The 23,288-nt window shown below is 44.1% G+C and overlaps 1 protein-coding gene across 1 annotated transcript in view; it reads left to right on the top strand.

Annotated features, from left to right (window-relative positions):
• Positions 1-23,288, top strand: part of LOC126108140 (poly [ADP-ribose] polymerase tankyrase-1-like) — a 58,523-nt gene that overhangs the window by 17,034 nt on the left and 18,201 nt on the right. The window contains exon 2 of the mRNA XM_049913386.1: positions 20,317-20,475. Within this exon, the coding sequence (XP_049769343.1) occupies positions 20,336-20,475 (140 nt within the window). The 5' untranslated portion in view covers positions 20,317-20,335. The remainder of the gene's footprint in view (positions 1-20,316; positions 20,476-23,288) is intronic.

The raw sequence follows: 23,288 nt of genomic DNA, 5'->3' as shown, positions 1-23,288 counted from the left end.
GTATGAAGAGGCGTGGCAATGCACTTTGGCGCACTCCAGACCACATAACATGTCTTACATTTCCTCGAACACATATGTATTATGTTTCAGACTTTTCAGAAACATGTACGCTACAATATGAAGATATTTTTGAAAATTCGATTTTTTCGTATTGACCCGGTTCACAAATGTCGTAGACCCGGGGCTGATGCGCAGAGCAGTCTGAGCTATAGTGGGGAGTCTCCACGTGACCCGTCTTTACATTTAGTGATTCTGCTGTTTCCCCATCGTTTACTCTCACGTCAAATGAAAACAAAACGGATGTCTGTGGCCGGGAGCCATCAAGTGAATTAAAATACATTCACATAATTACGGAAGGCTAAAATATCTTATTAGTTTCAGATTTTATTTTATTTCCACCTTTCTGACAGTCAAGCATTAATCACGTTGCAGAACAATGTAGTTATTTTTGTCTGTTTGCGAAAGAAATTTGATTTTATTAACCTTTTCCGCAGAGGCAGTCAATGTATTTGAAACGAAATTCCACAGTACTGGCTAGTTTCAAATGGTTGCTGAATTTCAAGTGCACGTTTTCATCTTCTAGCACGTATGACATTTTGCCTCAATTAAGAGCCAGACATGATATAATACAGTACTGGTGCTCCAATAAAAATTACATCCCGAAAACCACACTGAAAAGCTTAGTATCAGGTCGAGGTCTACTTCATTGGGAATCTGGACATTGGAATGTGCACTTTAAATATGCACTTTAAATGTGCACATTTTAGTATGGTTCACGAAATTCCGATGCTCTTGCAGTAATCTCTGACGTCTTGTTTCTTTTATGACATAATGTGTGATCTTTTAATGTTTTACACGTACGCACATACGGCCTTCCTACGTCATGGCAGCTTCGCAAGCGCGGCGTCGCGTTATCTGCGCTCTCTGGCAACTGCGGAAGCGGACCTGTTTCTAACAGGTCGCGGGAAAATATTGCGAATGGTGGTTTGAAAAGCGTTACTTTCAAAGTAAATATCCTTTTACGTAAGTTGAACTATGTGCAAGAATGTACCATGAATTTATTAAATCACAGACCGTTTGACTCTCATTTAAAAATCAACTCTTTGATGACGAGCCATTTAGAAGAATTTCGAACCCTGAAGATCAGACATTTATGTCATTATTAAAAATTTTACTGGCGCATTTGTGTGACATATCTTAAAAAAAGTGTTACACGCGCAGAAAAGATCAACATTATATGCGAAAGCTTAGCTTCTCTTGCAGCTTATTAACCTTAGAGACGAATTTTATATGTGAAAGCTTTGCTTTTCTTGTAACAACACAATGTATATTAAGTTAAACTATTAACTTTCCCTGTTTGTATGTTCACGCTACTTAACAGTGATGTTGCTGTTGGCTGACTACATCACGTGTCCTATGCTCTGAATGTCCGCTGTCATCGGCTGGCGAGATCACGTGACATGAGCTGCGACTGGCTTACAAAAGCGCATCGCAATCTCGATTTCAATGATTCCGAAAGTAACATGCGGTGTTTGGTGGAATTCCAATGTATACTTTCGTAATACGCAGCGCACATGTTGCTGCACATTAGACATCTTTCCAAACGTGTTTTTTGCCCCGTGAGTTTCGTTTTGTAAAGTGCCGGGAAATTCCACGCCCGTGCATAAAGCCATAACCGTCCAAACGATTGATAAGTTTTAAAATTCCGAGAGAAAATATAGTGTCACTTAACACGGAGAAAGTGTGTTTTCACCCAGGAGAAAGAGTATTTTTAACCGGGAAATCTGGGAAAAAGCCGGGAATTTTTTTTTCATTTTCCGCGTATACGCCCTGCCAAGGATTTCTACTAGTCCTCGTCTTTTTATCTATTTGATCCTCTGCTGCCTTCACTATTTCATCCCTCAAAACTACCCATTCTTCTTCTTCTTCTGCATTTCTTTCCCCCATTCCTGACAATCGTTCCCTTTTGCTCTCCCTGAAACTCACTACAACCTCTGGTTCTGTCAGTTTATCCAGGTCCCATCTCCCTAAATCCCCACCTTTTAGCAGTTTCTTCAGTTTTAATCTACAGTTCATAACCAATAGATTGTCGTCAGAGTCCAGTATCTCCAGGTCTCTTCCCTGTATACAACCTTCTTTCATGATTCTTCAACCAAATGTTAGCTATGATTAAGTCATTCTCTGTGCAAAATTCTACCAGGCGGCTTCCTCTTTCATTTCTTACCCCATCCCATATTCACCTACTACTTACCCCTCTCTTCCTTTTCCTACTATCGAATTCCACTCACCCATGACTATTAAATTTTCGTCTCCTTTCACTATCTGAATAATTTATTTTATCTCGTCATACATTTCATCAATCTCTTCGTCATCTGCAGAGCTAGTTGGCATATAAACTTGTACTACTGTGGTAATCGTGGGCTTCACGTCTATCTTCGCCACAATAATGCGTTCACTATGCTGTTTGTAGTAGCTTACCCGCATTCCTATTTTTTATTCATTATTATACCTACTCCTGCATTATCCCTATTTGATTTTGTATTTATAACCCTTATTCAGCTGACCAGAAGTCTTGTTCCTCGCCGGCCGTTGTGGCCGAGCGGTTCTAGGCGCTACAGTCTGGAACCGCGCGACCGCTACGGTCGCAAGTTCGAATCCTGCCTCGGGCATGGATGTGTGTGATGTCCTTACGTTAGTTAGGTTCAAGTAGTTCTAGTGGACTGATGACCTCAGAAGTTGAGTCCCATAGTGCTCAGAGCCATTTGAACCATTTTCTTGTTCCTCCTACCACTGAACTCCACTAATTCCCACTATATCTAACTTTAACCTATTCATTTCCCTTTTAAAGCCCACCTGCCCAATTAAGGGATCTGACATTCCACGCTCCAATCTGTAGACGCCAGTTTTCTTTCTCCTGATTACGATGTCCTCCTGATTAGTCCCCGCCGGGAGATCCGAATGGGGTACTATTTTACCTCCGGTATGTTTTACCGAAGGGGACGCCATCGTCATTTAACCATATAGTAAAGCTGCATGCCCTTGGGATAAATTACGGCTGTAGTTTCCGCCTGCTTTCAGCCGTTCGCAGTACCAGCACAGCAAGGCCGCTTTGGTTAGTGTTGCATGGCCAGATGAGTCAGTCATCCAGACTGTTGCCCTTGCAACTACTGAAAAGGCTGCTGCCCCTCTTCAGGAACCACACGTTTTTTCTTGCCTCTCAACAGATACCCCTGTGTCTGAACAGATACCCGTCTGTTGTGTTGCACCTACGTTCAGCGCAGAGGAAATTGTCACTGAAGTAAATTCTTGTATTATGTGTTATGCTGACTTCATTTACAAAGAAATCAGTACAGTAAAATGTTACTCAACCTTCACTTCATAAAATTGTTTCAGTTCCACTGGAATACAGTTGTACATATCCATTAAGTCATTCAATTTTGCTCCCTACATTGGCAACAGAGGAACAGAGAAGAGGAATTTCAGTTAGTGGCACACTATAGGGCTTAGACAGTATGTATTGCGAACCCCTCCTGATTTCTTTACGGTGGAATATGCATGCAACCGTTGTAATACATTGTGGCGGATTCTGATGTGAACTCTTCCTGGATCATCTGCAGTTATCTGCATCCAGTGTGAAGAAGTTATTTTGAATTTCGAATACCTTCTCAACCAATGTTCCAAATCAATCCAATTTAACTCCTGAGGCTTCATATCACATACGAGGAAAGGTTTCATAGCCCCGATGAAGCGAAAACCTCTACCCCAGTGTTCAGGAACATGCACAGTATGATGATCCCTTCTGATGCTGTATCAGGACAAGGTCTCGGTCACACTGCAGAAAATTGTGACCTGATACCAGGAACTTATGATTGACTGTCGTAAAATATTCCAGAGTTATTAAATACTGCCGAAGTGACCACATATGCCAGTTATTTTTTCGCCCTGTGTATCTGTCAGACCAAATGACGAAAGTCTTACCTTCTCCCCGAGGAAGGAGCTGATAGTTTGTGGTGATGTACTTCAATATACACGAAGAAATTTCGGTTGATCCTCGCCTGTCAACACTTTCACGCCAGAAGCACATTGTTCCATCGTTAGTTCCCGCATTATGTGTGGCTTCGCTATAAGAGGAATATTGCCGTTGATAAATCACGGAGGAGAGGGACAGTACAGGACAGAAAAACACTTGCTGTAAATCAACGTAAAGTAAGAAAGGAGATAGGACTAGGGCTTTGTTTTCGCCTTCCTTCACTGCTTTATAAGACCCTTCAGCGTTGGAATGATGTAATCTTCCTTTAATTTCAATAGCTTGTCTTTCATCGTTCTCTGCTGACATAATACCCAAATAAAACCTGTCACAGTAGGATCAAGACTCTGCTCCTGGAACATCAAATCGCAGATTGAAACACGAGTGGAAAATCGCTCTCTATGTTCATTCATTGCATTTATATACGGGATGTTGTTTTCCAAACGTATCAATATCTTTTTTAAATTTAGATCAGCGGACAAGCAACTCTTAACGGATTTGTGGCGACTGTTCTGGCAGTGTACGTTTCATTTCACATAGCTTCCGATGATCAGGTATTGCGTAAGTTGATTTGTACTTTTGCCCGTCTTGTCACAGAACACCTCGGAAGTTTTTATTTTCTCTTCCAATTCATGTATTCCATGAAGAGTTGTTATAAACATGAAATAGCGTCTTTTGACAAACCTGCTGTCACCTGATGGTATTGTTACCAAATAAGAAAAACTGCAGTGTCTACGAGAAAGATCTTTGACATATCTTATTTTGGTGTGCTCAAGTTTGACACAGTTTTGTTTCAACAATACTGACTGTTCATTGTAGTTCATAGTTCAAAGTATAGAAGTCTTTAAACTGTGTGTTTCGTATCCAGTGCAATTCGTTTAGATTGCTAGGAGCACCTGCAGCCGAATGCCTGGGATCACAGTAAACGATAACCACCTTTTGAAACAGTGTTTGAATAAATAACTCGTTATTTATCCAGTCGAAGACAATGATTGAAGAATATTGCCTGAAGCTGTAAGTCACGTGCTCTCTTGTGTTTTATTATTACGCATTGTATTACCTAACCTTTCCACTGTGTAATGATTCGTTATATTGCGATATGGTTTGCGCTACTTGGTGTTAATTCACAATAAAGGCTAGACGGAAATTTGCTTCGCTAGTCACAAACTAGGCTAGTTATTTAAGGTTATCGAATCATAATACTACCATGAGAAATGGGTTGCAACCTGGTACTACGTACCTCATCTGGTGCAGATTTTGCCACCATTACTTTCCCCTCTTTAATACGTATATATTGTTTTCCAGCATCCACGAGTCTTTTACGTTTCACATCACGCCACTCACTCACACGTTGTTTACGCTTTTTGCCTCTGTTCGTGTGTTTCTGACAGTCCCGGCTGTTGAACTTGAGCTGTCTGATGGTGCCACCCATAGAAGCTCATATTTCGTTCCCTGTCAAGCTACAACATGGCTGCTAGGAAATGTCACAAGAACACGGAAAGAAAACACAATCCGATTGTGCCCCCACATCAGTCTATTACACCATACATTCACGTAAAGTTCAAAACAAGAAATCAGTCTGTCACGTACAGAGCGATGGAAATTTATTTGCCAAGCTAAAACATGGCGGACGATGCACACAAGATGAAGTAGCAGACACGCTACAGTTTTGTTGTCAGAGACCAGACTTCTACATCCAGGTTGCACAGAGATCACTGGTTTTTTAGCACTGACACTGACTTGATGTGTCCGCCATCTTACTTACCGATTCAACCTTGTTGTGCGCAACGCAAACTTGTTGATCTGTCACCTACAAAAGATTGTGTAGAGCAGTTCGAGAATCGCTACTTTTTGCCAGGTACTGTTAACCTTTCTCTGTGTAAAAGGCAGCTTTTGTAAAAATGTGGGTTACAAGCTTGCTATGGGCGACTATTCAGCTGTCAGCATGTGCTGAGTTTAATCTCGTTGCCGGCCGGAGTGGCCGTGAGGTTCTAGGCGCTACAGTCTGGAACCGCGGGACCGCTACGGTCGCGGGTTCGAATCCTGCCTCGGGCATGGATGTGTGTGATGTCCTTAGGTTAGTTAGGTTTAAGTAGTTGTAAGTTCTAGGGGACTGATGACCTCAGAAGTTGAGACCCATAGTGCTCAGAGCCATTTGAACCAGCCATTTAATCTTGCTTGTTTTGAGTTTTCTCATTGTTCTGGTGATCTCAGAAGGCAGCAACATGCAGCTTACGCTTTTATTCAGGTCTTGTAGGTAGAATCGCTTGAGCTTGCTATTAAGTGGCACAACAGAAATGAAAAGAAATTACAGGTTCCCTCAGAAATGCTTTCTTACAAAACAGATCTTATCTTACGGTAAGTGAAACTGACTGGAAGTGTTCCCGACGAAATAGGTGGGATACTGCGGAGTACATCTTGGCTGGATAAAATTTCCCCGCATTTCTGGTGCATCCGTGGCTTGGAATGCAACCGACGTAGTACTATGCTGTAGTAATTACCGACGGAGTAGGAATCCTGTCCGTTGCGGATAGTATCACAGAGGGCATTAGTACCAACTAAAATGCTATTCTCAAGAAGATTCCTTTTCATAATATTATCTGTTTATGCCATTTCGCGAATGGCGCGTGGGTAGGGTGATGGTCGGTATACCTTTGTATTGGCTGCAATTTCTCGAATTTTCTCCTCGTCGTCATTTCGCTGCGATCTCGAAAGCTTCGAGGAGACGCGTTGGCGCTGTGAAAGAGCAGTCTGTGGGCAGGAAGCGGGCGTCCGCGCAGAGCAGACAACGCGCCGCGCTGATGGAAGTCGTGTTGGCTGCGGTAGTGGTGGGGTGGAGGGCGGCAGGGGGAAGGAGGGGGGGGGGCGTCAGCACGCAGCAGCGAGGCTGACGTGACGGCGCAGATGTAGGTGGTAACCCAATTTTCCTACGTGCTGCATCAAAATGTTAATTTTGTAGTAATTCATCTTCAGATTTGATTGTTACACGAGACATTCGTTGGAAAAGAGCAGTATAACGAATTGGAGTCATGCAGATGAGAAATTGGAAATTTGTGGTAAGTTCTATGGGACCAAATTGCTGAGGTCATCCATCGGTCACTAGGCTTAAGTTAATCGAACTTGAAGTAAAAACTAAAAAAGGACAACACACACACCCAGGCCCAAGAGAGGACTCGAACCTGCAACGAGGGCAGCCGTGCGAACCATGGCAAGGCACCTTAACACCGCACGGCTACCCCGCGCGGCCTCACGCAGTTGAGAGCATATAGTTACACTCAGAACGGGGCATTTCGTATACTTCATATCGTTCGAAAACTTAGCTTCAGACTGATATGGAAAACACTGGTGCCACAAAATTTTCGGGTGAAAGAACGTTTCCTTCAGCTTTTATATGTTGGCATATGTTGGCATAGTTTGAAAACATAAATTGTACTATTTTTCGTTCTGGTATAGACATAGTAAAAGTGGTTTCTCGATTGGCAGTTAGCGTCCCCTTTCCTGTTCCACGCTTCCGCAGTGCGTTTGAGAGAAACTGAGGTCACGACACTCCCATAAAAGGCTTGAAAGGGTCCGTGTAACTACCTTTCATTAGTCCGGTGGCCCATTTCCACTAGCATTTCTCTTTCTTTTCGTTGTTTCTCTTTTCTCATAACTGTCATACTGACGTGATTGAATGAATGTGGTTGAGTGTCACGTTGCTAGACGGTGGCGTAGTCTGCTGCACGAAGTCTGCGATGGTCGTACAGATTCAGCAGCAGTTGTACATAATAGCCAACTCTCGTAGTGGTCAAGTAGGCAAAGAAGTTTGCACTACTTGTGAGAAATCGACCTGCGTTAGGTTGGTGGCGGAAATGGCGTCTTTGGGTTTTCCGGGCCACGCGGAGTGTGGAGGAGGCTGGAGAGGAAAAAGGTAGGCAGTCTGCCACCGGTACGGGAAGCGTCCACAGCTGTGCTCCAGTCGAAGGAGGGTGAGTTAGACTGACCGTGTGGCGCGTCGTTACTTGGCGAGGGGAGAGCTGTTAGCTTTTGGTCTCGCTTTTCAACTCTGAAAGATTGCTTTGCCTTGCCGCAGCAAGGAATGCAAAACTTTGGCAGATTTTTCTTTTAGAAAATTTCTGTAGCGATAAGAAGTGAGCACTCGCTTCTGTATGAATGTCTGTTTGCCTTCAGCTGTGCCTGTATAAGCTTTCAATTTCCTAAATATCAATAGCTTTGCCTCCTCTTAAATTTTCCTTGCTTTATGTATCTTTCGTCCGTGCGGAGCCAACCACGTGGTTGAACATTAGTTTGTTGGGCTACCGTCATCACTAACTGTCCGATCTCATGTTTGTTTGAAGGAATGTTAACTGTTCATGACTGTGTGATCTGCTATTGTTGTAACTTAATGAACGATGATCATTCCCCCTCAGAATTCTCACGATGCCTAAATGACGTTCGAGTGGGGGATGATTAAACTTTGCCACCAGGACACAACTGTTTCCTCCACTAGTACAAACATATGCGTAGGGTACAAAGAACGGAATACAAAACGACTGACTCATTAGAAAGAGTGAGACAAAGACTATTCACTGCTGGTTACACAGTGTCGACCATGAAAAAGTGCTCATAGCTCATAACGTACGTATTTTAGGACTTTGGTTTACTTGACCTTTTTCCTGTAACTGCCCTTTTTAGAGATGTCCATTCTAAGTGGCTAATGAGCTATGCATTACTGCAGTATCTGTAGCCTCAGAGACCTTTAAGCGTAGCTCTTCATTCCTCAGTGCTTCCCACTTGTGTGCACACTGTTTCTTCCCGACTAGTCTCCTAAACTTCAGCCTGCTCTTCACCACTACTAAATTGTGATCTGAGCCTATATCTGCTCCTGGATACGTCTTACAATCCAATACCGGATGTCGGAATCTCTGCCTGGCCACAATGTAATCTCACTGGAATACCCTTGTGTCTCACGGCGTTTCCCAAGTATATCTCTCCCTCCTGAACTGGGTATTCGCTATTACTGTCCGCTGTCCGAACTCTGTTGCAGAATTCTTTCTCGTTCCCATATTCCCCTGCTACCCTCCCCCTACCACCGCATTCCAGTCCCCCGTTACTACTGCATTTTCATCTCCTTTTACGTACTGAATCGGCGATTGAGTATCCTTATACACTTTCTCTACGTCTTCATCTTCTGCATGTGACGTCGGCGCGTGCACCTGAACTAACTGTTGCCAGTGTTGGCTTGCTGTCCACTCTCACGGAAACAACTCTGTCACCGAACTGTTCGCAGTAATACTCCCCCTGTTCCACCTTCCTGTTGGTAACGACTCCTACTGCCGTTGTACCACTTCCTACTGTTGTTGATATTGCCGTATACGAGACTGGCCAAAATCCTGGTCTTCTTCCCATTAACATCGCTAACCCCCACTGTATCTAGATTGAGTCTTACCATATCCCATTTCAGGTTTTCGACCTTCCCTACCATGTTTACACTTCTCATATTTCGGGCCCCACGCCATTCAACGCAAGCCTTTCGTTGGTTATTCAACCTTTTCTTACAGTCACCTGCCCCTAGGCAGTCACCTCCAAGGGATCCAAATGGCGGACGAGTCCGGAAGCTTTTGCCAGTGGAGAAATTATCACTCTTTCAATTACAGGCTACACGTCCTGCGGATACATTCAGTCGAGACAGTTTATAGCGATATCACTTTTAACGACTTGTTGGCTGTAGGACCGAAATCCAATGGTTACACCTAACCCTATGTGAACGCTATACAGTAGAACCCCTCTAATCCGTCACCTTCGGGACCGGGACTATGGTCGGAACGAGAAAAATGTCGGATTATCCGAAAAATCTAATATTTATTGGAAAAAATATAAAAAGAGATTTAGTACAAAAAATTAAACGATATAACAGTAATATAAAAAGACGTTTTTTACACAGTGTTAAACAATACATTAACTAAAAACCGTCTACACACACTATAATATGTATTGGTTTTAAAAGGAAAAACGACAAACAAATTACAGTACTGTACTGTACTTAATAACGTATTAACGATATATACTGTAAACTAAGAAATGTTTATTCCACTGTATATAAAAAAGAAATTTTTTACAGTGAAATAAACTACTGTATGTGTAAACTAAGAATTGATTATACTATATGCATTGTTTTTACAGTAAAAATGAAAACAATTTACTTGGAAAAAAAGTCCATGATACATTTTTGTTTAGCAGATGTTATTCTAGATTTAGCTGCAGTGTCCCTCCATTTTTTTTATCCACAAAACGTCCATTGGAGTTGGATTCTGCTCGACGTACTGAAGGGCGAGGTCAAAAGCGTTTTTTGCATCGTTGTGTGAAATCCGGGTGGGGGGTTCGTCTTCGCCGTCCGAGTCTTCATTCACAGTTTCCTGGCTGACAGCGGCAACAGTCTGGTCGTCATTGAGCTCTTCAAGAGTGTCAGTCTTTGTCACATTCGTTGGTCCACTCCTCAACTTCATTGGCAGGGACGTTCGGCTGCAGAGTTTGTAGATCTTTAACGATTTCCAGGGCGTCGTTGCTTTGCTCATCTTTGGTATGCTCATTTTCAGTCATAACTTGTGGCCAACGCTTACGCCACGATTTCCGCAGTGTCAGGTTTCAGTTCATCCTATGCTGCAGCTACTGTGTAGATAGCATCTTTGATGTTCAGGTATTTCATTGCCTCAAATAAGTTATGACCTCCTTCAGATTTTTCCAAGATTGAGCTGATATACTTTCTGCGATATCGCCTTTTTAACCATTGATAACGCCCTGATCCATTGGTTTGATGAGTGAGGTCACATTAGGAAGCAGAAAGAGAGCTTTTATGTCCCCCTTCACCAAATCTTCCTAAGATGGATGTGATGGTGCGTTATCCAACAGCAGTAGAGCACGAACAGGCAGATTATTTTGCTTTAGGTTGCAGTCGCTCCAAACATTTTTGATTGTGGTAATAAACCGGCAAGGAAGTTTATATTTTTAAATGCCCTTGGCTTCTTAGATTTGCCAATGACGAACAAGTGGAGATTGTGGGCACCATCTGAGTTGCTATTCTAAGTTCCGTGCCTACCACAGAATCATTTGAAGCTGCGAGCGTTTTTGTTGGCAACATTTTTAAGTTCCTGTCGATGTTATACACTTGGCAGGGTAACAGTTCATTTTCTTCTATAATTTCTCGAAACTTAACAGAAAACTCCTTAGCAGCTGCGGCATCGGCAGATAGTTTTTCACCGGACGCCATGACGGGTTTCCCAACGATCAATCCAGCCTTCACTGGCAACAAATTTACTTTCGGCTTCCAGTTTTTTGTGCAAGACTATCGCTATTTCTTGGAGAATTGGACCGGATATTGGCGTTCCTTTCCTTCTTTCTTGACAAAACTACATACACAGTGCGTTATCAAGCAGTTCGAGTTTAGGCTTTTTTAATGTTTTGCGATTCTTCAGAGTATTTTCACCATCAATCGTAACTGTATAGGATTCAATGTCTTTCCGATTCTTCCTCCAATCCTTAATTGTCGTAACACCTACATTCAGTTCCTTTGCAAATTTTTGGAGCGATTCTCCTTCGTCTAGTCTTTGTAGCAACGCTAATTTTTCATTTAGTGAAAGAGTTACGTGTTTACGTTTGAATCCAGACATGTTTAAAAACAGGCAACTGTACACACAATGAATCTACAGTAATAAGTATTGTAGAGAACACGGAATAAAGCAAACAACGACGTTTTTTAATCCAAACAAAGGATAAAACTGCACAATAGCGTAGAGTGTAGCAATACGCACAACGACAGACACCGCAACAATGTCCCGACAGGCGTCCAGTCAGTGACAAGTAGGCACGCGCTCGCGAGCCTGAGCGTGGACGCACTAGCCAGAGTGACGGACCGTCCGAGGTCGGGTCAGAGGGGTTCTAAAGCAACTGGTTAAAAAAGTTACAGCACTGACTTGGCTGTGGTCATAGTTGTTTTTTCAAAGAACAGAAATGGAGTAATAGTGTTCTCGTTATTGATGTTTGGTGGTTACGTGTGTTCAGTATATCTAATGTTTTAGATAGAGTTCATCACATCCGTGGAACATTTTAACGAGGAACGTAGGAGGAAGTGTAGGCCTTCCTGCAATTTGAAACGTCCCCTTAGAAAAATTATTGAATTACTATGCTGGTTAACCTCTTACGTTATTTGAACGTACTCAGACATGTCGCTCTTTACTTATTCTGATCAACACTAAACTGACACACAATATTTTTAGCGCAACGCAATCTGACTTTCAATAATCCCTAAAAGAGAATGGCCCCGACTAACATTAACCTATACCTTTCACAAATCACTTACCTCACAAAAATCTTCGTTACTCGAACTACTGCAATACAGCAAGCGCCACTACTGCCAGCTAAATAAAAGATTCTACCTACTGAAGGCACTAACTACTGATAGGCATAGTTAGCAAATGAAAGATTTTGATAGAGAACAAACAATGTATTTACCTTAATAGTGTTCAAAGGTCATAATATATAGCAGTTCATGACATCCAGTCGTACAAATTTACTCTTTCTGATGGACACACGTCCAGATCATCCGCTCTCAAAACTCCACCATCTCTCTCCCCACATCCACCACTGCTGGCGGCTCACCTCCAACTGCGCAACGCTACGCGCTGTTAACAGCCAACTGCCCAACACTACAATAGCGACTATTACAACAATGTCACCCAGCTACAGACTGCACACACCACAGCCAGCGATTTTCATACAGAGCTCTACGTGGCGGTGGCGTTACGTATATAAGAACCTAAACAGCCTACTTACAAATTTATGTAAAGAATACTGTCTTTCCATTTTGGTACTGTTGGTTAAATGTTACGACACAGCGACTGAAGCGGAGGTGTGTCCCTAGCTGCCCTACCTCACAGCACTCACTGCAAGTTCTAGGCGTGCGCAACACGTTACCTCGTTCACTGTCCAAGACCACCTGCAATATGATTTACATTGTTTCTACTACTTCCTTCACTTATTGACGATTCCTGCATTTTGACGGCATTTTATTGCTGCTCATACTGCAAAAACACAAGAAAAATTCCTCTTCAGTCCCTCTCCACAAATAGTGTGTTGTAAATACTGCAGGTGCACTGTATCTCTGCTACCTTTTCAGAAGCCGACTCCATGACAGCCTGAAATCTACAGACGTGAAATTTTTATCAAAAACCAAAGCAAAAAGCGGTTTGTGCGAATCCCGGGTATAACTAACGCAAACTCACGGTCCCTTGTACATCGTTATAACCTGTTTGGACTGCATGATGTCTGATGCAGTGTACAGTATATTAACACACAAATCAAGAGTTTTGCTGAGTTCAAACATTCGCCGGAACAAGCGAGAAGGCCATCTCGCAAAAAAGAGTAACAAAAATGGATCCTAAATATGCCCTTTTTCTTTCCTTTTCATGTTCATCATTTTTAATGATTACAATTATCGTTTTATAAAACCGCAATTATGTTTTTCCAACAAATACGTACTATCTCTTAAAAATTTTTACAGTGACATAACGTTTATCAGCTAATTACCATCGCAAGTGGTTTCCATTGCCTTCTGCATCCTCGTGCCATTGATCATTGCTGATTCTTCGACGTTTTTGGAGCAGTTTGGCAACCCAGTGGCAAGAAGGTGCCCTGGACCTCTTCCCCCTCCTCCACCCCTGTGGACAAGGCCGCTGGACGATCGAGTGAGACTTTTCATGCTGGAAGTTTTCAGCCGCCATTGATGATGGTTTCTATTCAAGATTCAATTAGTGGCGAGGCTGGAACCAAAGACCAAGGAAGTCGTGGTTATTAGTCAAATACGCTACCCCTAGATCACGGGTTACCTACACACAACACACACACACACACACACACACACACACACACACAGAGAGAGAGAGAGAGAGAGAGAGAGGGCAACGGCAGCTGCTCCAATGGCACCAAAACTAAATAAACAAAGGAACGCATGCTGCAGTAACAAAACAAACAACCCGAAATGCCCCCCCACCCCCGCCCTCTCCTTGTCAAGCCGAGCGAAGTGGCGCAGTGGCTGGACCCGCATTTTGGGGGACGACAGTTCAACAATCCCGCGTCCGGCCATTCTGATTTAGGTTTTCCGTGATGTCCCAGGCAAATGCCGGGATGGCCCTTTTAAAGGGCATGGCCGACTTCCTTCCCCGCCCTCCCCTAACCCGATGACACCGATGACCTCGCTGTTTGGTTTCCTCCCCCCCCCCCCAAAGAACACCTTCCCCCCCCCCCCCCCCCCCCCCCCCGTCACGTATATCAAAGTACGTACGTCGTAGTTGCCATTTAGTGAAATTGAAAAATATTTTGCTTTTCAATCACACGACGCAAAAGGAATACGCACTATCAGTAGTCAGTAAGGCCAAAGATAGATTCGAGCCGTCCAGACATTCGTAGCACTGTCAGCTCTGTATAGCTCTCTTAGCCAAAACCCAATGTTGGCTTGGCTTGATTTCAGTTTTGTTAACAAGTTCAGTTGTTAATTGCAGTCGAATGTAATGTAAGTGCTACCTACCGTTTGTTGTGTTTGTGCTGTTGTGGTTCAAATGGCTCTGAGCACTATGGGACTTAACTGCTGAGGTCATCAGTCCCCTAGAACTTAGAACTACTTAAACCTAACTAACCTAAGGACGTCACACACATCCATGCCCGAGGCAGGATTCGAACCTGCGACTGTAGCTGCAATATTACAGTATTTCACAAGGCAGCGAAATGGTAAATATCATAGAAAATAATATTAAATTAAAATCAGTGGATAAAAATACACTCGGATTCAGCTGTGTCGCCCAAAAACATATCGCCTAAATGGCGATGGCTGTATTGCTTTAAAAAAAATTTGCTCGGTATTCTGTCATTAGTAGACGAAATGACAAAATATCACCCAATCTGATGGCTTTGCGTGATATCAGTTACGAAAATCAGTTCCGGTATGGAACTTTTTTGGGGGGAGGGGGTTGCGGAGAAGGGGAAGCGGACGGGGTACAGGATGACAGCGCATTCCGCAGTGAGTTCGTTTCTAAAAGCGGGCTGCTTGAATTCGTCTGAGCTGGCAGCACCCTTCATCCTTCCCTCATCCCTTCGTACGAAATCTATTTCTGCTCTTGTAATAGCACATTAACTGAAGCCAGCAATTCCATGCACAGTTAAATCTTAAAAATATGCACTCACTCATGCAGTGTGGAATGACCAAACATGCACATGTAAAGGAAAAACAAGCTATGTAAGAATTCAATCTTTTGTTGCGATGCATTTTATTTTATTGTAGAAAAGAGTACAGCAACCGGTTTTCCTCGATTCTCCACCGACTCCGGGTAGCTCTGCGAGACGAGCCGCTGAACTAGTAGTCCCTGGATTCGGGAGGTGAGTTGGTTCAAATCCATGCGGCGTCTTTGTTGAAAATGATTGTCAGTGGATTGTCATTTTCACTTAAGGCAAATGTTGGAGGCCACAGCGAATTGCTTCCGAACGCCTTTCTGTCCTGACAAGATCCATATCCCTTAAAGACGCACCCCTCTGTTTAAATGGAAAGAGCAGCATCAAAGGCGTGTCGAGCATCTCTTCAGACTCCCAGCACTAACAGCATTATGGCAAATAGATGGCAATCCAAATGCTCCTCATCTGGGCTCACGCATCTGTCTGCTGAGTTGTTCTTCAATGCAGAAAATGATCTCCCTTACATTGCAAGAATTGATAGATCCATTCTAAAATGAGGAAATTTGGGGAAGTGTAACGCTGAACAATTCCAAATAGTCTGCATGTTCGCCGCCAGAAATTATTCTGCGTTCTCTGTCGAACAGGGTCTCTCTATTCCTTTTCACTGACAAGGGCAGCTCAACTGCTGGTCAACACATACTTCCTCCAGATTTACGGTCTCTGCAGGGCTCGGCCAGAAATCACTGTGACATAAATGAGGGCTCCAGAACGCCAAGTGTTCACCAAACGTTGGGTCTTTTGGCGCGGATCGGGCGGGGAACGGGTCATTTATGTCGGCACAGGTCCCAGCCAGCGCTCCAGAGAGAGTTCCGAGCGGTAATCCGAGGGTCCTGGGGTCGAGTCTCTTGGTGCAGTCTTTTTAGTTTATTTCTCATTTTGTACGTCACAGTGCAAATAAACCAGAGTAATACTCCAGACAATGTATTTATTAATATTTATTAAAAGCCATGAAAACGAATGGGAAAGTAAAATTTGAGTTTGCAAATATCAGTGCTAGCCGTCGAATTTTTTATTTGAAAACTCTTAAAGCGCTTTAAATAAGGCAGACTTTATTAACATTCTGCATTTTCTCTTCATGTTTACGTATCTGTAAATCAACATAGCCGCCCTTGCGACGAACACATCTGTGCCAACGAGAGACCAGATTCGCGATGCCGTCACTGAAGAATGTTTCACTTTGTTGACCAACCCACAGCCTCAACTCTCGACGCACCGCTTCACCACTGCCAGAGCAAAGTACTCGATGCGGTTTCTTTAAGTTTCGGCAGCAGATGAAAATGGGATGGGGCCAAGTCGGGAGTGTACGAGGGGTGGCAGGCGGCAGTGAAGCCAGGGCGTCGGACGGTCGGAAATGTGTCGCGCCAGAGGGGAGGGCGCTCCGTGTGTGGACGGACTCTCCTGCGGTCAGCAACTAAATCGGCTTGTAGAGTGTGCACCAGAACATCGTACGTAAAATGCGATACTTTTAACATTTTACAGTTGATGATTTACAAGTGCTTGGTCGATATTAATCCACTCTGAATTTTTACAATTGCGTGCCTGTTTTAAGAATTCCCGAGAAAAAAAAAACTTGATTTAGATACATAAAAGCTTCTTCCTCAGTGCATAGCTTGGCAGCAAACCACATGCAACGCACCAATTCGTCAAATATTGGCAAGGATAGCTGGTGATGTAGAATGGAATATACACTCCTGGAAATTGAAATAAGAACACCGTGAATTCATTGTCCCAGGAAGGGGAAACTTTATTGACACATTCCTGGGGTCAGATACATCACATGATCACACTGACAGAACCACAGGCACATAGACACAGGCAACAGAGCATGCACAATGTCGGCACTAGTACAGTGTATATCCACCTTTCGCAGCAATGCAGGCTGCTATTCTCCCATGGAGACGATCGTAGAGATGCTGGATGTAGTCCTGTGGAACGGCTTGCCATGCCATTTCCACCTGGCGCCTCAGTTGGACCAGCATTCGTGCTGGACGTGCAGACCGCGTGAGACGACGCTTCATCCAGTCCCAAACATGCTCAATGGGGGACAGATCCGGAGATCTTGCTGGCCAGGGTAGTTGACTTACACCTTCTAGAGCACGTTGGGTGGCACGGGATACATGCGGACGTGCATTGTCCTGTTGGAACAGCAAGTTCCCTTGCCGGTCTAGGAATGGTAGAACGATGGGTTCGATGACGGTTTGGATGTACCGTGCACTATTCAGTGTCCCCTCGACGATCACCAGTGGTGTACGGCCAGTGTAGGAGATCGCTCCCCACACCATGATGCCGGGTGTTGGCCCTGTGTGCCTCGGTCGTATGCAGTCCTGATTGTGGCGCTCACCTGCACGGCGCCAAACACGCATACGACCATCATTGGCACCAAGGCAGAAGCGACTCTCATCGCTGAAGACGACACGTCTCCATTCGTCCCTCCATTCACGCCTGCCGCGACACCACTGGAGGCGGGCTGCACGATGTTGGGGCGTGAGCGGAAGACGGCCTAACGGTGTGCGGGACCGTAGCCCAGCTTCATGGAGACGGTTGCGAATGGTCCTCGCCGATACCCCAGGAGCAACAGTGTCCCTAATTTGCTGGGAAGTGGCGGTGCGGTCCCCTACGGCACTGCGTAGGATCCTACGGTCTTGGCGTGCATCCGTGCGTCGCTGCGGTCCGGTCCCAGGTCGACGGGCACGTGCACCTTCCGCCGACCACTGGCGACAACATCGATGTACTGTGGAGACCTCACGCCCCACGTGTTGAGCAATTCGGCGGTACGTCCACCCGGCCTCCCGCATGCCCACTATACGCCCTCGCTCAAAGTCCGTCACATACGGTTCACGTCCACGCTGTCGCGGCATGCTACCAGTGTTAAAGACTGCGATGGAGCTCCGTATGCCACGGCAAACTGGCTGACACTGACGGCGGCGGTGCACAAATGCTGCGCAGCTAGCGCCATTCGACGGCCAACACCGCGGTTCCTGGTGTGTCCGCTGTGCCGTGCGTGTGATCATTGCTTGTACAGCCGTCTCGCAGTGTCCGGAGCAAATATGGCGGGTCTGACACACCGGTGTCAATGTGTTCTTTTTTCCTTTTCCAGGAGTGTATTTCGATGCAGTCTTGTTTGGATGTGATTTCCTTTTCTCTCACGATAAGTATGGTTGTGAAGATTTTTGACCAAACTCTGTGCCTGCTGACGACGGACTATATCTCGGGAAGAATCACTGTAAACACTGCACTGTGGCGATTGTTTAGCCTGAAAAATCTCGTCGTATATCTGTGGATTTGCTTGTCCCTCCGTTTTATGTAAATGTTGACATATATTATGTATCGAGCATTATTTTGGTTTATTTGCAGTACACATAGGGAGATGCCCAACTTTATGTGGGATCTAATTTGTTTAACCTATCGTTATAAAGTTTTCGGTTTACTTGAGAAGGGGATCGATTTACACTGTTGTCGTTTGGAAAAGTAAGCGCAGGACCGTTGGTCGGAAACCCAAAGTGGGTCTGGACTGTAGAATGACTCACACTACAGAACAGTTGAAACATCAGACCAAAACGATAACTCCCTTGCAAGCCTTCCAGTGTTTCAGGTACATATGCGGCTTGTCTTGGTATGACCACAATCCTAGATCGAAGCTTTAATTGCCGGCCGAAGTGGCCGTGCGGTTAAAGGCGCTGCAGTCTGGAACCGGAAGACCGCTACGGTCGCAGGTTCGAATCCTGCCTCGGGCATGGATGTTTGTGATGTCCTTAGGTTAGTTAGGTTTAACTAGTTCTAAGTTCTAGGGGACTAATGACCTCAGCAGTTGAGTCCCATAGTGCTCAGAGCCATTTGAACCATCGAAGCTTTAATTGCACGAGTATGGAAGGAAAGATAACGTCGAACATAAACTCCCCTGACAGAATGACTTTGCCTCTGTGAAGGAAGTCACACGAGCTGGAGTACAAAGTTATAAACTGGTATAATAATACCTGCTAGCAGCCATCTGTCAGAAGTACTTTCGTTTGTGAGTGATGTCTATGTGACACAATCATCTGGAACTAGAAATATGTCCAACACGGCATTAAACAACTACGTCCCGTACTAATAGAGAGCTGTTATTACCTTGAGTATACTAATCAAAGCGTTTTGACGTCCAGTCGGTGAAATGGGTCCTGCTTTACAGCAGTAGTTTTCTTGAGCAGGCATAACATATCGCTGTGTATCATTTTTTGCTGTTATGTATTACACTTGTGGAAAACAAGGAGTAAAATTGTACAGGACGAAAGCAACATCCATTTAACGCTTACTGTGTGTGTGTGTGTGTGTGTGTGTGTGTGTGTGTGGTCAGTGTAACCACTGCCACTACTGCACATTTTTGTTTTTTCCATTTTTTTAGCCGAAGTGAATTTCTGAAAATGTGGCTTCACCATTTCATGGAAATAAAGTTACTATTTCCGGTTAAATGTTCAGTAATTTTTCCCTTTTTTTTAAAAAAAAAAAAGTCTGCCTCCGTAGTCTAGCGGTAGCGTTTCTGCCTACCACGCATGGGGCCCGGGTTCAGTTCCCGGCAGAGGCCTGGGTGTTATATGTCCATCATCACTGACCCGCAAGTCGCCAAAGTGCGTCAACTAAAAAGGATGCGGCGGCCGAACTCCGACGCATGGGGCCTCCCGGCCAACTGTGCCATACGATCATTTCCATTTTTCCTTTTTTAAGTCAGTCTTCTTTCTATATATGGAAATTAAAATGTTTCTGTCAAGATGCAGGGACAGTTTTCCTCATGCACTTACATGACACATGAGAGCATAGAGCCAAACTTTCACTTTCATTGCTCCCACTTCGACACAACTGATGAGATTTTGTCACCGGCAAGTCGTTTGCACTACCTGGACCGCTACTCCCGTTGTCGGCGTGCGTTCTGCGTTTGTGTGTGTGCGTGTGTATGTGGACAGGCCCTCAGCAGTGCTGGCTGCAGTGAGCCGCGCCCAGGACCCCACGAGGACACGCCAGCCAGCTCACACTGTGCCTCTCTCTCTGTGTGTGTGCAGCCCACCAGCCGCCACACAGATGAGGCCTGCCACCACCACCACCACTGCCACCACCGCCGCCCCCGCCGCCGACATCTCTGCCAGCGCACCTCGCCAGACACCTGCTGCTGCACGGCCCACGACTCCTCAACCTGATGAAGCCACTGTCTCTCGCATGCGGTGAGTTCTCACCACACACACACACACACACACACACACACACACACACACACACACACACACCATTATGTGGTAGATAAGATATAAATACCAAAAAGCCAACTGTAAATGCTCAGTCTAGATTTAATTAGGGTCAGGAAAGTCAACTGGGTACATAATCAGAAAATAGACGAATAGCAGGCTGGTATCCACAGGATTAGGTTGTAGTATCACGAAGAAAATTGAAATGAGTGAACGGCATTGTTTGCCGGGAGGCCCCATTGTGGGGAAGTTCCGCCGCCGAGTGCAAGTCTTACTCCAGTCGATGCCACATTGGGCGACTTGTGTGCCAGTGGTGAGGATGAAACGATGGTGAGGACAACACAACACCCAGTCCACGAGTGGAGAAAATCTCCAGTCCAGCTGGGAAACGAACCTGGACCCACTTGCATGGGAGGCAAGCACATTACCACCCAGCTAAGAAGGCGGACTGTAGTATCATGGGAGAGTGGTTAACTAACAATAGGTTGATTGGCGACTCCATGTTGTCTTGTGCACTACGACCAGGTAACAGGTATACTTGAAAAAAGAGACAGCATTGGTTGTATATTTTTCTATTGCAAAATCGATTTTCTGTCACTGAGTGACCATCTTCAGTGCTAGAAGTTAAAATTTTTTCACATTACGATCAGAGAGTACAACATAGAAAATCACAATTACATCTGCATATGAACATAACACTTGTTAAAACAAACCTATACTGTATAACTTAAATTAGGATGCACTGAGCTTACGGCAATCACATAGACTGAGGTCGCTGTTTACCTGCACTTGTTCAGCAGACCTCTGCTGAACAAGTGCAGGTAAACAGCGACCTCAGTCTAGGTGATTGCCGTAAGCTTAGTAACAACAGTGCATCCCAATTTGTTATACAATATAGGTTTGTTTTAACAAGTGTTATGTTCATATGCAGATGTAATTGTGATTTTCTATGTTGTACTCTCTGATCGTAATGTGAAAAAATTTTAACTTCTAGCACTGAAGATGGTCACTCAGTGACAGAAAATCGATTTTGCAATAGAAAAATATACGACCAATGCTGTCTCTTTTTTCAAGTAACAATAGGTTGGTAGAGAAAATAGTGTATTACCGTCAACACTTCAGTGATTCATTCTCATCAGAATCAGCAAACCAATGTCTGCAATAATTCAGGCATGTACACTAGCATCATACAAAGAAAATCTACTATAAGAGGTAGGGTGCTATGCACTGAGCATGTAACACTTTAGGTAAAATGGTTCAAATGGCTCTGAGCACTATGGGAACTACTTAAACCTAACCTAAGTACAGCACACACACCGATGCCCGAGGCAGGATTCGAACCTGCGACCGTAGCAGTCCCGTGGTTCCGGACTGCAGCGCCAGAACCGCTAGACCACTGCGGCTGGCACACTTTAGGTAAAGATTGATAAACATCTAATACTGCCGATGTACTGGAATGGTCTAGCAAGAGGTCAGATGAACACATGTTTATAAGACCATTAGCGGTGGTTGGCATGAATGAGAGAGGACAAAAAAACCTAATTATTTGCCGTAAAACTTGTGCTGGTAACAAGAAATATGCTAATTAAGCACCAAACAGAAGCAAATGTCTTTGGAGGCCAGCCGGCCGGAGTGGCCGTGCGGTTCTAGGCGCTACAGTCTGGAACCGAGCGACAGAGCCTCAGCTTGTCAGGTTGTGGATCACCTTGTCACCCCACCGTAGTTTGGTGTAACAGCCACTCTCAGTAACAAAACATGCATAGTAGAGACTCTGCCTGCTGTACATGATGTTTCTGCCTCTTTGAGCACCAGATTTAGAGTGCCATGAGCACCCAAAGTTCACAATAATTTCTGGTATGCATTTCGATCTGTCTTACCCTACAGTTTTTACCTTCTACAGCTATTTCCATTACCACTGCAGTTAATCCCTGTTGCCTTCACGTTTAACCTATTACGCTGACCCTTGTAGTGTCATGGTTTTCCATGTATCACTATCCTCACCTACTCTGCAAAGATATTCTAGAGTTCCTATGTTATGTATTCACCTAACATCAACATCCTTCTATAGCACCACATTTAGAATGCTCCAAATCCCTTCTTGTTTTTCCCATAATCCACAAATCATTTTCCTGCAGTACTGAGCTCCAAACATACATTAAGATATGTCTAACACAAATTAAGGCATATCTTTGGTATTAGTAACTTTGTTTTATGAGGAATCTTCTGTTTTTCCGTGCTACATTACTCCTTATAAAAACCACACTTTGTCCCTCAGCATAAATTGGCTTCAGGGTAGCAGTTTGCCCTTAATTCTGATGTAAACTTTGCCACCAATGTTATTTTTGCCACCCCCTAGCACTTTCGTCTTTCTTCTGTTCATTAATCCTAATTTGGTCATTCGACTGTTTACTATATTCCTTTCTCACTTTCAGTCGGCATAGCAATATCACCAGTGAATTTTATCATTGAAATCCTCTTCAACCTCAGTTTTAATTAAATTTCTACAAGTTTCTTCAATTCCACCAACGATTCTTCAGTGTTCAGTCTGAACATTTTTGGAGGCTACCTGCAACCCTGTCTTTCACTATCTTTAATCAGAGTACCAATCCTTGTTGATTATTGTACATATTGTATGTTACGTGCTGATCACTATGTCTTACACATATTTTTTTTTTTTTAAGAAAAAGGTCTTACATTTTCACAATTTCTCCTTATCAAATATCATTTAAAGATCTACAAATCCAATAAAGAGCTCTTGATTTTTCTTACACACCCCTTCTACTATCAAGTCA

The sequence above is a fragment of the Schistocerca cancellata genome, chromosome 11, assembly GCF_023864275.1.
Source record: "Schistocerca cancellata isolate TAMUIC-IGC-003103 chromosome 11, iqSchCanc2.1, whole genome shotgun sequence".
Classification (NCBI taxonomy): Eukaryota; Metazoa; Arthropoda; class Insecta; order Orthoptera; family Acrididae; genus Schistocerca; species Schistocerca cancellata.
This window is presented reverse-complemented; position numbering and strand designations above follow the sequence as displayed.